This window comes from Desmodus rotundus, chromosome 4 (assembly GCF_022682495.2).
Source record: "Desmodus rotundus isolate HL8 chromosome 4, HLdesRot8A.1, whole genome shotgun sequence".
Lineage (NCBI taxonomy): Eukaryota > Metazoa > Chordata > Mammalia > Chiroptera > Phyllostomidae > Desmodus > Desmodus rotundus.
This window is the reverse complement of record NC_071390.1, coordinates 24,353,602-24,368,898: the sequence shown is the minus strand read 5'-3', so window position 1 is coordinate 24,368,898 and position 15,297 is coordinate 24,353,602. Positions and strand designations below refer to the sequence as shown.

Sequence of the window (15,297 nt, the reverse complement as noted above, 5' to 3'; positions counted from 1 at the left end):
GGTATGGGTAGCTGGACCCCAAAGGAATTGCTGGTCCAAGGATGCTGATGAAATAGGGTATGAGTTACATTGTTATACATAATACACCACGAATTTAAAACAACAACCATTTATTAACCCCACAGTTTCTGTGGGTCAGGAACTCAGGAATGGCTTAGATGGGCAGCTCTAACTCAGGGCCTCTTAGGAGGCTGCGGTGGAGGTGTTGGCGGGGCTGCCTATCAGAAGGCTTGCCTGGGGTGGGAGGACCTGCTCCCAGTTCCCTTGTGGCTGCTTGGCCTGAGGTCGTGAGGGCTGCTGGCGTGTGTCCGCATGACAGGGTAGCTGGCTTCCCCGGCGGGGAGTGATTTCGAAGTGGCCCTGGAGGAAGAGCAGCCCTTCATCGCCTGCTCTCAGAAGCCACACACTGTCACTTCACTGTACTCATGGGAAGGAGGTCACTGAGGCCAGCCCACATGGAGGAACAACAGAGACAGGCACACGCAACGACGTGACAGTAACCACGCACAGTGACAGCTCTCCTGTGCCCCGGTGCTCTGAGCTGTGACCCTGATACCCATGGTGGCTAATCCCCACAGTTACCTTCTGAATCAGGAATCATGTTTCTTCTGTGCTTGAGAATACAGTGGTTCAGAGAGGTAAGTGATTTGCCCAAGAACATCCAGCCAGGAGGTGCCCATATTGCTGTCTGCTTCTGGGGCCAGGCCACTCCCCACCGCTGCCACCACCAGCTTCAGCCACACCCCATGCCCCGCTTCCTGGTCTGGAGTCCTCCATTCAGGCCTTGCTTGGCAAAGACAGAGTTTCTGAAGCATGTTGTTGCTTTGCCAGCCCTGTGGGGAGGGGCTGAGGCCAGTGTGTGGAAGGCTCAGGGCAGGGCGCCCTGGCTGGGGGAGGGCTGAGGCCAGGGTCCAAGCTGGGAGCTCCTCTGAGCCTTCCAGGCCTGCCCAGGGTCTCCAGCCTGGAGGGATCTTCATGCACTTGCCCACTTCCACCAGCAGAGGGAGCAAGTGCTGTGTCCTGGAACGTGGGAAGCTCCAGGAGGCCTGGCAGGGGGTGCTCCTGGGTGGGGTGGGGTGGGGTGATTTAGAGCAGAGCTGGCAATGTTGAGGGCTTCGCGCACCCCACCCTGTGAAGGAAGTAATCTTTGGAGCCCCAGAGCCCAGGGGATGGAGCCATGGAAAAGGGAGAGAAAGGATGGTGTTTCCTGGGCCTGAGATTTCAGATCTCAGCCCCTGTCACCTTTGGGATCCAGAGGAAGAACTGAAGCCATCGTGCTTCACCCCGTAACCCATTCAGCAAGTGACACTGGGTACCTATTGTGTGCCTGGAACCCTGGTAGGCACTGGGAGCCCATGCTAGAGGTGGACTCTCAAATGGCTGACCTTCGAGTGCGGGGTCAGGAGGGGGAGGGCTAGGACAGGCGAGATACACAGATGGACTAACTGTCAGTGGGACAGAGAGGAAGCAAAGAGAGGGCCGGGCAGGTGGTGGCTGGGCCTGTCCCCCACTTGCTCACCTAGATGCCCAGTCTGTGAGGCTGAGTGGGAATGGCCTCCTCCACAAGGCCCCTCTGCGCCACGAGCCCCTGTCCTCACCCCAGATCAGCACAAGTCGCCCCAAGGGCCTGGCAATGACAGCAGGGGGGCATTTAGTCCATGGAGTGAACCTCCTGGAGGCCTGGAGTCAGACAGGCCTGGCTTCCAGTCTGGCTTGGTCACTTCCCAACCCTGAGACTTTGGCTAAGACCCTCACTTCTCTGTCTCGGCCCCTGCCGAGCAGCGATGACGATCCCTGCACGGTGTGAGGACTGGGACCTGTGTGCCCCAGCTCGGCCTCTGGCCAGCTGTGAGGCCTCGGGCATGTTACTATTTTTCTATTGCTGCTATGACGGATTTCCACAAACTTAGCAGCTTAAAACAACACGTATTTGTTATGTGACGGCTCTGCAGGCTGGGAGGCCAGGCACAGGTTAGCGGGGTCCTCTGCTCAGGGTCTCACAAAGCTTCAGTCAGGGTAGCAACCGGGATTTAGGGTCATCTGAGGCTCGAGGTCCTCCAAACTCATGTGAGTTTTGGCAGAATTAATTTCTTTGCAGCTCTGGAACTCATGGGGGCTGCATCTCCAAAGCTGGCATGAGAGAAGTCTGCCATGCCACCTTCTGTGAAAAGGCTCAGCTGGTTAGGCCAGGCCCACTCAGGAAATATCCCTTTTAGATTAAGTGATTAAATATCCTATTACATTTGCTGGTCTCACCCACACACGAAGGAAGGGCATTTATTCAGGCCAGGAATACCAAGGGGCTGGCATCTTGGTGGCCATCTTAGAATTATCAATATGACAAAAATCTTTTAAAATAATACTGTATTTTGCCATGTATAATGTGTGCCCACGTTTCTGGCCCAAAGTTTCAGGAAAAAAATCTTTTGTTTTGATTTTTTAATTCAGTTATTTATTTATATTTAGAAAGAAAACTGATGATTGCATTCCAGGATATTATTTTGCATATGGATATCATTATTGCTTTCTAGGGTTACATTTCTAATGCATAAGCATAAATAAAAGAATTAAAAACACTTATATGATACGGAGTTAGTACTACCCATGGATAATGCGCATCCTTATTTTTCCCTAAAATATTTGGGCAAAAAAGTACACATTATACATGGCAAAATATGGTAATCATGTAATATTTAAAAAATTTTTATTAAAGATTTAATTAATTTATTTTTAGAGAGAGGGGGAGGGAGAAATAAATAGAAACATCGATTGATTGCCTTCCATAGGCACCCCAACCGGGGACCCAATCCACAACCCAGGCATGTTCCCCAACTAGGAATTGAACTGGCAAACTTTAGCTTTTTGGGACAATGTCCAACCCACTGAGCTACATCAGTCAGGACAGTAATAACTACTTTAAATTGTTCTTTAGTTTTGAGAAAATAAACAGAAGACATTTCAATTTTTTAATTTTAATTTTTTTATTTTTTATTTTACTTTTTAAAATTATTTTATTGTTGTTCAGTTACAGTTGTCTGCATTTTCTCCCCACCCCTCTACCCCACCCCAGCCAAACCCACCTCCCTCCCTTGCTTCCACCCTCCCCCTTGGTTTTGTCCATGTGTCCTTTATAGTAGTTCCTGAAAACCCTTCTCCCCACTGTCCCCTCCCCCCTCCCCTCTGGCTGTTGTTAGATTGATCTTAACTTCAAAGAAATTTCAATTTTAAATATGTCCAATTCACTTAAATCTTTCACGACACTGTGCTCACCAAACAGAAGCACTCCAGGTCTCAGTGAATACTCTGCATCACAGTCTTCAGTTTTAAACATGAGACGAACCTCCACGTGATCCTATAGAATGACAGGACTGAAAGAACTCAGGGTCTGTGTTTTGTTTTCACACTCAGTGGGCTTTCATTTTTTATTTGAATTAACTGTTCAGATGCAGAAATGTGCAGTACCATAGGGTTTGGGGACACAAGCGGTACCTGAAGTGAGCGTGCATGATTCTGAACAGTCAGGAAGTTATGCTAGACACACACGGGTGGGGAGCGAGCAAGATGTGCTTGAGCAGGCGAGTGGCTAGGCAGTGGCACATCCAGACGATGGAATAATATTGGGTGAAAAAAAGAAATGAGCTGTCAAAACACGAAAAGACACTGAGGCACCATCGATGTGGATTGCTAAAGGGAAGAAGCCAATCTGGAAAGGCTACATTCAAACTAGATGATATTCTGGAAAAGTCAAAACTGTTGAGACACTAAAAAGATCAGTGGTTGCCAGGGGCTCAGGGAGGGAAGAATTGGCAGAGCACAGCACAGGGGATTTGGGGGCAGTGAAACTATTATATATGATTCTAGAATGGTGGGTACATTTACATGCATATAAGGAGGAAACGTTTAGACTTTCTCCACCAGGGCTGTGACCAGAGGTTTACCTAAGGGCAGCACATCTTATTACTGCACACAGAACCAAGCAGAAAACAACATACCCACACGGTAGAATCACATGAGGAACGCCTTGTCACATGCTTTTCATCCTCTCCTTTGGGTACTTCTAGTAAAAATGTGATAAGACTTCTGACTCTTTTCTGTCTCTTTCTCTTGCTTCTGTATTTTCCATCTTCAATCTCTCTGGGCTGCATTCTGCGTACTTTCTTTAGACCTAACTTCCAGTTCACTCATTCTCTTTACGGCTGTGTCTAATCTGCTGCTAGTCCCATCGTTTGAGGTCCCAATTTCATTTTTTTTTCTAGAGCTAGAATTCCTGTTTGGTTCTTTCCAAATCTGCTATGTCGCTTTTTATTGCTTCTAGCTTCCTGCCAGATTTTTTCAAGTTTAGCATTTTATTTCTTAATACATGGTAAGCACAGTTATTTTTAGTTTACACTGATAATACTGATATTTTAAATATACTTTTGGGTTTGTTTCTATTGTCTGTTGTCTCTTTGGTTCTTCTTATGAATGTTGGAATAATATATTGAAGCCTTGGATTCGAAATCCAGAAAATATATTCATTTGCTTCAGTCAAATGCTAGGGGGTGTTATGATTCTGGGACTAGCACAGTTCAATTTTAAGGCTTGCTATTTCCTAGTAAGAAGCCAGGGTCCAAGCAAGGACTGGTTTATGCCAGGCTCATCCCCTCTCTCCTCTGCACCCCATCCAGGGGGTGTAGTTCCACCTCTGGGATAGGCATGGGTTTTCAGAGTTCCCACCTATGGCTAGCTCTGGGTTTTTACTTCTTTCCTTCCAGCGCTGAGGATACTCAAAGCCCAGCTCCTGCTTTAGTCCCTGTTTCTCCCATGTAAGCAAATGTCCTCAGACAAAAGCAGCTTTGTAGGCTGGGCTTATGTCTCTGGATTCTTGTCCTCTCCCAGAGCTTAGCCCAGCAATTCCTTGGTAGTTTGTATCTTTGGTATTTTCAAAAGGTGTTTTCCCAATTTTTGGCCCAACTTTCTTTTATTGTCCTCCATGGAGAACCGGGCTGAATTGTCTTGTTTACTGTGACCAGGACTTCACATGATGAATGAGTGACTGTGACCTTACTACTTCACACATAACAGCCCTGGCCTTATTCATAGAAGAGGCTTTGTGCCTTCGTGGGCTTAAGTCATCACAAAGAGACCCATACTGGCCAAGAACACATCTGTCTTAGTCGTGCAGGATGAGTACCAGCCTCATGTAGTTCCTTTCTTGGCCCAAACTTTTCTCTTGCCACAAGCTGAAGCAGCAATAGTCAGGGAGTCATGAGATGTGATTTCAGTCCTGGCTCTGCCACTTGCTCATCCCCTGCCATGGATAAGGAGGTAACTTCCCATTTGCTTTTTATTTTTTTCCTCTTTCCCTGTCTCTTTTTAAAAATTATATTTTATTGATTATGCTATTACAGTTGTCTTGATATTTCCCCCTTTGCCCCCTCCACCCAGCCCATCTCACCCCCTCAGGCAATCCTCCCAACATTGTTCATGTTCATGGGTCATGAGTATAAGTTCTTTGGCTACTCTATTTCTTATACTGTACTTTACATCCCCATGGCTATTCTGTAACTACCTATTTGTACTTCTTAATTCCCTCATCTCTTCTCCCATTGCCCCACATCCCCCTCTTGGCTGTAGGTCCCTGCTTTTCATGACTTTGAACATTTCTTGCCAATCCCTTCTAGCCTGCAAAGTTTCTTTTGAGAAATCAGCTGAAAGTCTTATAGGAACTCTCCTGCAGGTAACTAATTTCTTTTCTCTTGCTGCTTTTAAGATTCTCTCTTTATCTTTAACTTTGGCATTTTAATTACGATGTGTCTTGGAGTGGTCCTCTTTGCATCCATCATAATTGAGATTCCCTGTACTTCCTGGACTTGCATGTCTATTTCCTTCACCAAATTAGGGAAGTTTTCTTTCATTATTTGTTTCAAATAGCTTTCTAATTTCTTGCTCTTTCTCTCCTCCTGGTACCCCTCTGATGTGAATGTTGGAACACTTGAAGTTGTCTCAGAGGCTGCTTATACTATCCTCATTTTGGGGGGTTGTTTTTTTCTTCTTGTTGTTTTGATTGGCTGTTTTTTGGTTCCTTATGTTCCAAATCATTGATATGATTCTAGGCTTGGTCCACTCTACTGTTGTTTCCCTGTAAATTGTTTTTATTTTTATTTTTCCAATTAGTGTATCCTTTGTTTCTGACTGGACCTTTTTTATGCTGTTGAGGTCCTCACTAAGTTCCTTGAAAATCCTTATAACCAGTGTTCTGCATCTGATAGATTGCTTATCTCCATTTCATTTAGCACTTTTTCTGGAGTTTTGATGTATTCTTTTATTTGGACCATGTTTATTTGTCTCCTAATTTTGGCAACCTCCCTGTGTTTGTTTCTATGTATTAGGTAGAGCTGCTTTGACTCGGTGTCTTGGTAGTGTGGCCTAATGTAGTAGGTGACCTGTAGGGTCCAGTGTCACAGCCTCCCCTATCATCCAAGCTGGGTACTCGAGGTGCGCCCTTCATGTACACCCTCCTCTTGTTGAGACTTGGTTGCTGTTGGAAGATCAACAGGAGGGATTTACTCAGGCCAGTCAGCTGAAAGGTTTGACTGTGACCACTTACTACCAACCTCTGCCTTTTGTGGAGGATCAGCTGTGCAGGAGCAGGGTGGTGGTGCTCCGATGTGGTCTATAGTTGTCCCCTGGGTTCACTGGCCCTGGGGTTTCCTGGGTGGTGCAGGCCAAGGTCAATCCCTACCTGTGTTTTGCCCTGGGCCACCCTGCCTGAGCTGTAAAGCTATCTGAGATGGGTGCTATGTGTGCTGGGCTTGGAGATTCCCAGGTGAAGCCAAGCTGTGAATCTAGGCTGGCTGCTGCTAATTCTGGGCCTGATGCTCACTGAGGCCAGCTGCTGCTTGTTTGAGAGGATTTAGGAAGATGTGAAACATGAGTCAAGACCAGCCATTCATTTGGAAAAGCAGCTTGGATGGGCCCAAAAGTTGGGTGGGGCACAGTCTCTAGGGATCTCCAAGGTGGATCAAACAGTATTAGCCAGATTGATAGAGTCTCAGATGTGGCACCAGCTGCCAGCTCTGTAGTGGGAAGGTTTAGAAAAGGGACAATGGCCTCTGCTCACCTTGATGCTAGACACTTCAGTTCCTCCCTGTACGCCGCTGGTGCCCTACAAGCTGCTACCCTGGTGCTGGAGCTCAGGGGGAGTGAGTCTGAGTGAGTCGGTATGTGGGTTCTTTAAGAGGAACTGCTTGGGGCTCCAGAAGTTTCTTCCACTGACTCAGTCTCTGCTGGTTTTTGCAGCCAGAAGTTGTGGGGACTTATCTTCCTGTCACTGAAACCCTGGCCTGGGGAGCCTGGTGTGGGGCTGGGACTCCTCACTCCCAAGATATCCCTCCTGAATTTTTATCTACCACACGTGGGTGAGGGATCAGCTAATTCCATGTCTGTGCCCCTCCTGCCAGTCTGGATGGATGTGGTTTCTTTAATTTCATAGTTGTCAGACTTCCATTCAACTCAATTTGTTTTCAACTCAATTATTAATGGTTCTGAGTTATGGTTGTTTTATATTTTAGTTGTAATTTTGATGTAGTTTTGCAAAGAGGCAAGCCATGTGTGCCTACACTGCCATCTTGATAGGAAGTCCCCTTTTGCTTTTTAAATAGTTTCTCTGCAACATGAGATTAAAAATTAGATATAATGCCTGTCAAAATGCCCAACATCCTGCTTGACACATTTAGATTCCAAAAAATGTTTGATGAATATTAATCTTAACCAGGTACATGACTATCAATTTAGTTGCGTATATTAGAAATATCTCCTAAGTAACAATAGCTTTAAAAAGAGAGTTTATTTCTCTTCCGTGAACAGACATCTAGAGGCAGACAGTTCAGTGCTGGGGTAGCAGCTCCACATTTGTCAGGGCCTTGGACGCCTTCCATTTTGCAGCTCCTCCAGCCCAAGAGGCTGCTCAGGCTCCATCTGTGTTTCAGGCAGCAGGAGAAGGAAGGGCAGGAAAAGGGCACCCTCCTATTCAAGGAGACCCCTTGGCAGTCTTGCACAATGCACCTGCTTAATCTCATGGACGGGGCCTTGCATACAGCCCACACGGATCTGCCAGGAAGTGGGGAAGCAGAGCCTTCGAGCCTGGAGGCTTGAACTCAGCTATTTGGAGGGTTCTTTTTCTAAGGAAGATAAGGGAAAGAAAAGTTGGTAGGCATCTGGCAGTTCCTGCCACAGTGACTTTGACTTTTCCTCCTTGAACTTCAACTTCCTCTTCTATAGAAATTGATGTTGGTGGCACTGCTGGCATTTTGAGTGGCACAATTCTCTTCTGTGCAGAAGTGCTCTGATGCAACGCAGGGCATTGGGCGTCCCTGGGCCATGTCTGTTGCTGTCAGAAGTGCCCTAGGCATGGGGGTCACCAAAACAGCCCCACTCTTTTCTAACTGCCCCAGGGGACAGTGCTACTTACTCCTTGTTGAGAATCTCTAGGCCAGACAAGTCTAAAGTCCTTCGGAGAGTGGCATTTGTGAGAGCCTGTGATTCTATAAGTTTGAGTCTCAGAAACTTCACCTGTGGAATGGGCCAGCAGAGGGGAGAAGGTGGGAAGCAAATGTCTACTTCAGTCCTCTCCAACTGTGTGGGGAGAAAGGAATCATTATGCAACTAGAGTCAAGGTCATTGGCCTCCAGGTGGTCAGTGAAGGAGAAAGGACAGAAAGAAGGAAGGAAGGAGCCAGGACAGAACTTTCCAAAGAATGAGAGGAAGGGGAGGCAGAAACCCAGAACATTTAGTCCCAGTCAGGGCCCACTGCCCCTTCCCAAGGCCCTTTATCCCACCCCTGGCATTAGAGATGGAGGGAGAGCCCTCTTCTGAGAAGCTGGCACGCTAGCCTCCATCTGTCATGATGCCCTCATTAGTGGCTCCCGTGTCCATTGGCAGGACCTCATAAATGGGACCCAGCTGACCTTTGGGGCAGCAGATGCTACCTCTGGCAGGGCTGATCAAAGAACCGGGGGGCCAGCCCCTAGCCCCTGCCAAGGGTGGCAGTTAGGTGCGTCATGGTGTGCTCACCTCAGTGGGTTCTGAGGGAGGCAGCGGGAGGAAGTGTGACATCAGACAAGATCATCCTGGCTTGTTTGTTCCCTCCTCTGAACAACAGAGATAATATCAGCGCACATCCCACAGGGTTGCCCGATGTGAGTACACCCCAGAGAATAGTGCTTGGCACAGAGTGGGCTCTGAGTGAGTCTCAGCCCTTGTCTTTCTGGGTGGAGCCCTGCCTCTGTTCCTGGCCAAGTGACTCTGATGCAGACTATATGGCTTCTAGGGTTTAAACAATTGCCTAAAATTTTCACAGTTGGCCAAAGCATGTGCTCTTCACCACGCCTTGCTGGACAGCAGTGTTCCGGGAGGGAGGGGGATGGATCAGTGAGGCCACATAGCAGGCAGAGCCATTCTGGGCAGCACTCAGAGTGGGCACCTGAACCCCAGGTGCCCTCAGCTGTCCCCATCATAGGTCAGGAGCTCAGAGAACCACCTTCATGCCACCTGCTCCCGTGCAGACAGACACGGGAGGCTTGCATGCAGTGTTACAGTATTGCCTTCAGCTGCGTCTCAGAACATGTACTGGCACCTGAGGGAGGAGGTGGCCCAGCAGAGGGAAGGAAAATGTTCTTGGAGCTGCCCAAGCCATAGGTGGGAGGTTCCAAGGAGCCCATAAATGAGCTCCCCTGAGTTAGCCAGCAGCTCAAGGCCTCGCTCGCTTGTTCCTGGGGAAGGTTGCTCACAGTGTGGACGGGGCCTCGATGGCTGGCAGGCCAGGCCGGCACACAGCGAGGCAGGCAGAGACACCATTTGGTGCACCTCTCACCCCGCTCCATGGCACCTGCTCCTGCTGCCCTCAGCTCACCGTCTCTGGGGAGTGGAGAGGGAGAGTGAGGACGGTGGCCGGGGGACTGCAGGGGGTTGAGGCAGATGTGCTGGGTCTGAGGTCAGAGACCAGAGGGCCAGTCCTGGTCTTGCATTCATTAGTGCTGAGTATAACATTTAAACAAACAGTAATTATGGCACTCATTACAGATGTCAATGACTAATGAATAGGAACGAACGATGAGAATAACTATTTGTTTTTAGTGCTTACTATGTGCTGGGCACTGTGGCAAGTGCTCTCCATGAACTCCCTTCTTTAATCCTCCTGGTCTTTGGAGGAGAGAAAGGACCATCAGTCTTGCTTTCAAAGAGCAGCTCTGTGAGGGCTTATGCGACTCGTTCGAGGTCACACAGCAGGTGAAGGGTAGAGGCTGGAACTGGGTCCTGCTGTGCTCACTCTGTGGGTCACAGGCTGGACATACAAGCCATTTGTGAGATGTGAACCTCTTTACCTTCCCGGACTTCCTTTTGCTCATTGGCAAAATGATTTTAAATACTTTCACCCTGATTACATCACAGGGTAGTGGCTAGAACTGATTGAATAAGGGATGTGACAAGTATTTGTAAGTTCCTCCATTATTTAATCAATGGTGATTTGCTGAGCCCCTGTCTTGTGCTGGTTGCTCTTCTAGGGACCAGAGATACAGCAGTGAACAGGAGAGGCAAGCTCCTGTCTGGGTGCCCCTGCGGGGTCTAAACTCCAGCTTGTGGTGGGGTAGGGAGATGTAAACCAGTCGATGATGAAGAACTGTGGTGATTTCTCGTGGTGCTCCCTGCTCTGAATAAAGTGAGACACGTGACGGGCCTCACCCCACTTCAGGGTTGGTAAGAGGAGCCATCTGATCAGGCGACACTTGGGGTTGGAGCCTGTCGAGGCAAGGAAGTTCTGGCCTGTGGCTGGAGCCCGGAGGTGGAGGGGAGCGCAGGATGAGAGGAAGACAGAGTGTTGGGCAGAGTCTGTGGACGTTGGCAGGCAGTCTGGATGTTATTCTCAGGGCAATGGGACTCCCATTGTATCAGTTAGAAACACATATGTTGTGGAAAACTAGACTGACAACGGCTTAAACAAATGGACTTTATCTTTCTTAGTTGTAGAGAAGCCTGCAGCCAGATGGAATGGCTTGGCGATGTTAGGACTGACATTCTTCCACTCTTCAGCCTGGCCTGGCTGGTTGTAAGTGGATGTGGCTGCTCTAGGCATCGCATCTACATACAAGGCAGGTTCTTCTCCCTTCTCAGTAACCACAACTGCTCTTAGCTGCAAGGGGGACTGGACAAGGAAGTCAAGTTTGGGAATATGCTTCTCTGGCCCCAAGAGGGGAGGTGGGAAGGCGAGCTGGGGCTGGAGGTTGGGTGTGGGCGGGCGGCCGGTGTCTGCTGCTCCAGTGCGTGTCAGTCACTCAGGGCGCAGCAGGGTCCAGGTGGGGCCTGAGGTTCTGCTCTCCAGAGAGGCTGACGTGGCTGCTCTGCCACCCACACTTCGAGGAACACAGTTAGATGCCACTGGAGAGTTTTAAGTAAGAAAATAGTTACCTTATTTCTATGGTTCTGTGGAGAACACAGTGCAGGGGACAAGAAGGGACACAGGGAGGCCAGTTAAGGGCCCAGAAATCACAGTCCCTTGGGTTAGGGTGGTGGCAGGGGAGATGGAACTGGTGGGTGGTTTGTTTTTTTTTTTTAGATTTTATTTACTTATTTTTAGAGAAAGGGGAAGCATAGGAGAAAGAGAGAGAGAGAAACATCAGTGTGTGGTTGCCTCTCGAATGCCCCCTACTGGGGACCTGGCCTGCAATCCAGGCATGTGCCTTGACTGGGAATCGAACTGGTGACCCTTTGGTTCACTGGCCCTCACTCAATCCGCTGAGCTACACCAGTCAGGGCATGGTGGGTGGTTTTGAAATTTTTATTAAAAAACTGTGCTAAAACACACACAAAATCATTGTTTAAACCAATTGTGATGTTATAATTCATTGGCATTAAGTACACCCACAGTGTTGTGCAACTAGTACAACCGTCCATGTCCAGAACCTTTTCATCATCCCGAACAGAAACTCCGTACCCACGAAGTAATAGGTCCTAACTCCCCCTCCCCACTCAGCCTCTGATAACCTCTAGCCTACTTTCTGTCTCTGTGAATTTGACCTCTCCAGGTACCTCACATGAGGAGTGTCATACGATACATGTCGTTTTGTGTCTGGCGTCTTTCACTTCTCATCACGTCTTCAAGGTTCGTCGACACTGTAGCATCAGAACTTTCTTCCTTTTTCAGGCTGAATAGTGTTCTGCTGCGTGTGTAGACAACATTTTGTTCACTCATTCATTTGTCGTGTGTGTTGGGGGACATTCGGGTTGTTTCCACCTTTTGGCTGTTGTGAAGATTGCTGTGCACATGGGTGTGCAAGTATCTGTCTGCGTCCAGCGGCTGGTGAGGTGTTGTGGGGGAGGACCGTCGGAACTTGCCAATCGTGGGACGGAAAGGCAGGAATAGAATTAAAAATGACTCCTGGGTTTTTCTGCTTGGTGGTGACGGCATTTATTAAGAGGGGGAAGAAGTTGTAAAGTGCTCTGCAAATGGTAGGTAGTATCGTTATTTTGTTCATAACTGTTGTAAGGAGTTATCAGCTATGGAATTGCCCTAGTAAAGGGACAAAAACCTCCCTTTAATAACTCGTGCATCTGGGGCCTGGGAGCACAGCTTCCACATCCCTTCAGTAACTGCCCGATTTAAGTCGGGAGTTGACAGACGATGGCCCAGGACCAAATCCAGCCCACCACCTGGCCTCACACAGCCCGAGAGCTGAGAATAGTTTTCACAGTTTTAAATGTAAATGTGAAAAGAGACCATGTAGCCCTTTAGCTAGAACAGTTGTTCAGTTTTTCCTCTTGGCTGGGGGAACCTAAAATATTTACTATCTGGCCCTTCACAGAAAAAGTTTGCCGACCCCTTGCCTAAATTCATTGGTTTGGCTCGGACTGAAGAAGTGTGCTCACGTGGAAATAACACAAAACCCAACCAAATCCCTCCCACCGCAGCTGCACAGCTGGCTGGCTTCTGTGCCTCCCGCCCCCCCCACCCCGAAGATGTGCTGGCCACAGGATACAATCCCACACCACCCACCGAGCCCCCTCTGCGGGTCACTGCGGCTACCAGCCCCAGTCAGTCGAGACTGTGAATTGATTAATGTCACAGCAGTGCTGTTTACCAGGAACAAGTGATTTATTTTAGCATCTAAATTTTAAATGGTGTCTTTGCTTCCCAGGAAGCTGTCTGGTTTAGAAAATTGCCCATAATAAATGCATGCAATAAATCCATTATTTTGAACCTAAGGAAAGGTATTCAAGTTTTACAAGGGGAAATCAGTTTCTCCTCGTCCTCCCTAGAGAGGTGTTACGTAAATAGTTTGAAACAATGGTTTGAATGGGTGCTAAATTACCAGCTTGCTAAAACGCAATCATGGCTCTTATTTTTCCAATTAATCATGCAAAAACAAAATCCATTTGCTGGTATCTCCCTAGTGAGGCTTCCTCTCTGCTCCTCAATTATCCAGGAATCCTTGGCACTTGCTCAGTCCAACAGGCTCAGTTGTACTTTGAAGTGCTGAGTGGGGAGGTGTCTGGGGAGGGTGACCTGTCCACTCAGGGGCCCCAGCTTTTGGGGTCTTAACAGTTGGCCTCACCCAGGAAGGCCCTGCGTGCCCTCACCTGCTGCTGCCGGGATGCTGTGGCCTGGTTCTCGTGCAGGTTGCAAGGCTCTTAAACTTCTAGTTCTCTCAGTGCCCAAGGGACTGGACCCTAAGTAAGAGTCAGCTTCAGCCCCAAGCCGTGCCTCTTTCTTGAGACTCTGGGGCCCAGGGTTAGGACTAGACTCAGGGCGTGCCCCTGCCCCCTCTTTTTGGTGCCTTGGGTGTGATTTCTAGCAAGCTGATCTTGGCCAGCATCAAACCTCTTCACTGGAGAACTTCTGACCACATCCCTCTTGGAGGGTGCAGGGCTTGGGCAGGAGGCTTTTTACATCCTTTGCAAATTTACTCCCCTGCTCCTCAGTAAGCCCTTCTGCGTGCCCAGGGAGATTGGGAGCCATGGTCTTTGTGGGGCCGTAGGAAGTCCTGGGCAATGAATGTCTACTCGCCTCACCTTCGCATAAGCAAGAGGGGCTCCAGGGTCTTCCCCTTTGCCCCTGCTGAGAACATTGGTCCCAACGTGGTTTGCTGGTTCACCTGGTGAAGTGGCTGGCAGCTTCTGTTTTGCAAAGTTAATTTATTCAGTCAACAAATGCTTATATGGCATCTTCTGTGTGCCAAGCACTGTCCTAGGTGCTTGGGATACACCAGTGAGCAAAGCAGAAAAAGACCTCTGCTCCGTGGGAGAGGGTTGAGTTCTGCTCTGGAATAGGGTGCAATGCTGGGGGCCCAGAGGCAGGACTGATTGCTCTGGGAAAGGCATCATATGAGAAAAGACATTTGCTGGGGTCCTGGATACTGAGTGGGATTCGCCAAGGCTCACAGGGACGGGGTTCAGGAACAGACTTCCCAGTTTGTTTGTTTGCTTTTTTTTTGCAAATAGATTAGCTCCAGGAGGAGTCACTCAGGGAAAAGTGCACCTGTAGGGTGAGCTGGGGCCACCGAGGGACTTTGAATGCTGTGCAGAAGATTTTGGACTGTAAATGAGGCATTTATAGCCTCATTTGCAGGGACCCCAGGAATGAGCAACCAAGGGGAAGCCATTCATGAAGATGTCAAGGTGAGTGGCGCCCTCTGCAGGTGTGTCCTGCCACTCTTCTGGTCCCCAGGTTTATGGCCCTTCCTGTCTCCCCATTGGTGGCTGTGCTGGTGCCCATGGGGGGGTGCCCTGATACGCTGTCTCATCTCCGACCTTTCTATCGATCACACTGAATAAACTTCTCTCCTTCCTAGGTGCCTACACACCACACCTCCCGATTTAGGATCAGAATTCATTCGCACCTGCTTTGTTCTCTCTCTGGTATCTTTTGAGGGCCTGGATGATGCCCTGGGCCCCTCTTTCTCCTATTCCAGGTCGTTCTTTGTACACAGTGTTTCTGACTGTGAGCTCAGCCCCAGTGCTGGGGGCTCTGAAACGGCTGCAGGTGGGAATGTGACCAGGTGTCCTCGAGTTTGGTCCTTTGACCACGCATCATCTTGTTGAAAAGCAACGCGGACTCTGCCTCAGATTACGGAATTCGAATCTCCAAGAGTGGGACCTGGAGTCGGCCTTTTGGACACGCCCGCTCCGCAGTGGTTCTTATGCATGTAAAAGTTTGAGGACCACCGAATAAAAGAGAAGCCCCTTAACATTTTGGGGTTCTGGGGTGAGCTTTTCTTGATTGGATTTTATGCATTTAGCACCCAAGGAGAGTTGAACCTTGGG

The 15,297-nt window shown here is 48.7% G+C and overlaps 2 protein-coding genes across 2 annotated transcripts in view; both read left to right on the top strand.

Annotated features, from left to right (window-relative positions):
- ZFYVE27 (zinc finger FYVE-type containing 27) overlaps window positions 1–14,561 on the top strand; it is a 59,668-nt gene extending 45,107 nt beyond the window's left edge. Inside the window, exon 12 of the mRNA XM_053922123.2 lies at window positions 14,476–14,561. Within this exon, the coding sequence (XP_053778098.1) occupies window positions 14,476–14,523 (48 nt within the window). The 3' untranslated portion in view covers window positions 14,524–14,561. The remainder of the gene's footprint in view (window positions 1–14,475) is intronic.
- Window positions 14,548–15,297, top strand: part of GOLGA7B (golgin A7 family member B) — a 43,404-nt gene continuing 42,654 nt past the window's right edge. Inside the window, exon 1 of the mRNA XM_053922124.1 lies at window positions 14,548–14,652. Coding sequence (XP_053778099.1) covers window positions 14,548–14,652 — 105 coding nt within the window. The remainder of the gene's footprint in view (window positions 14,653–15,297) is intronic.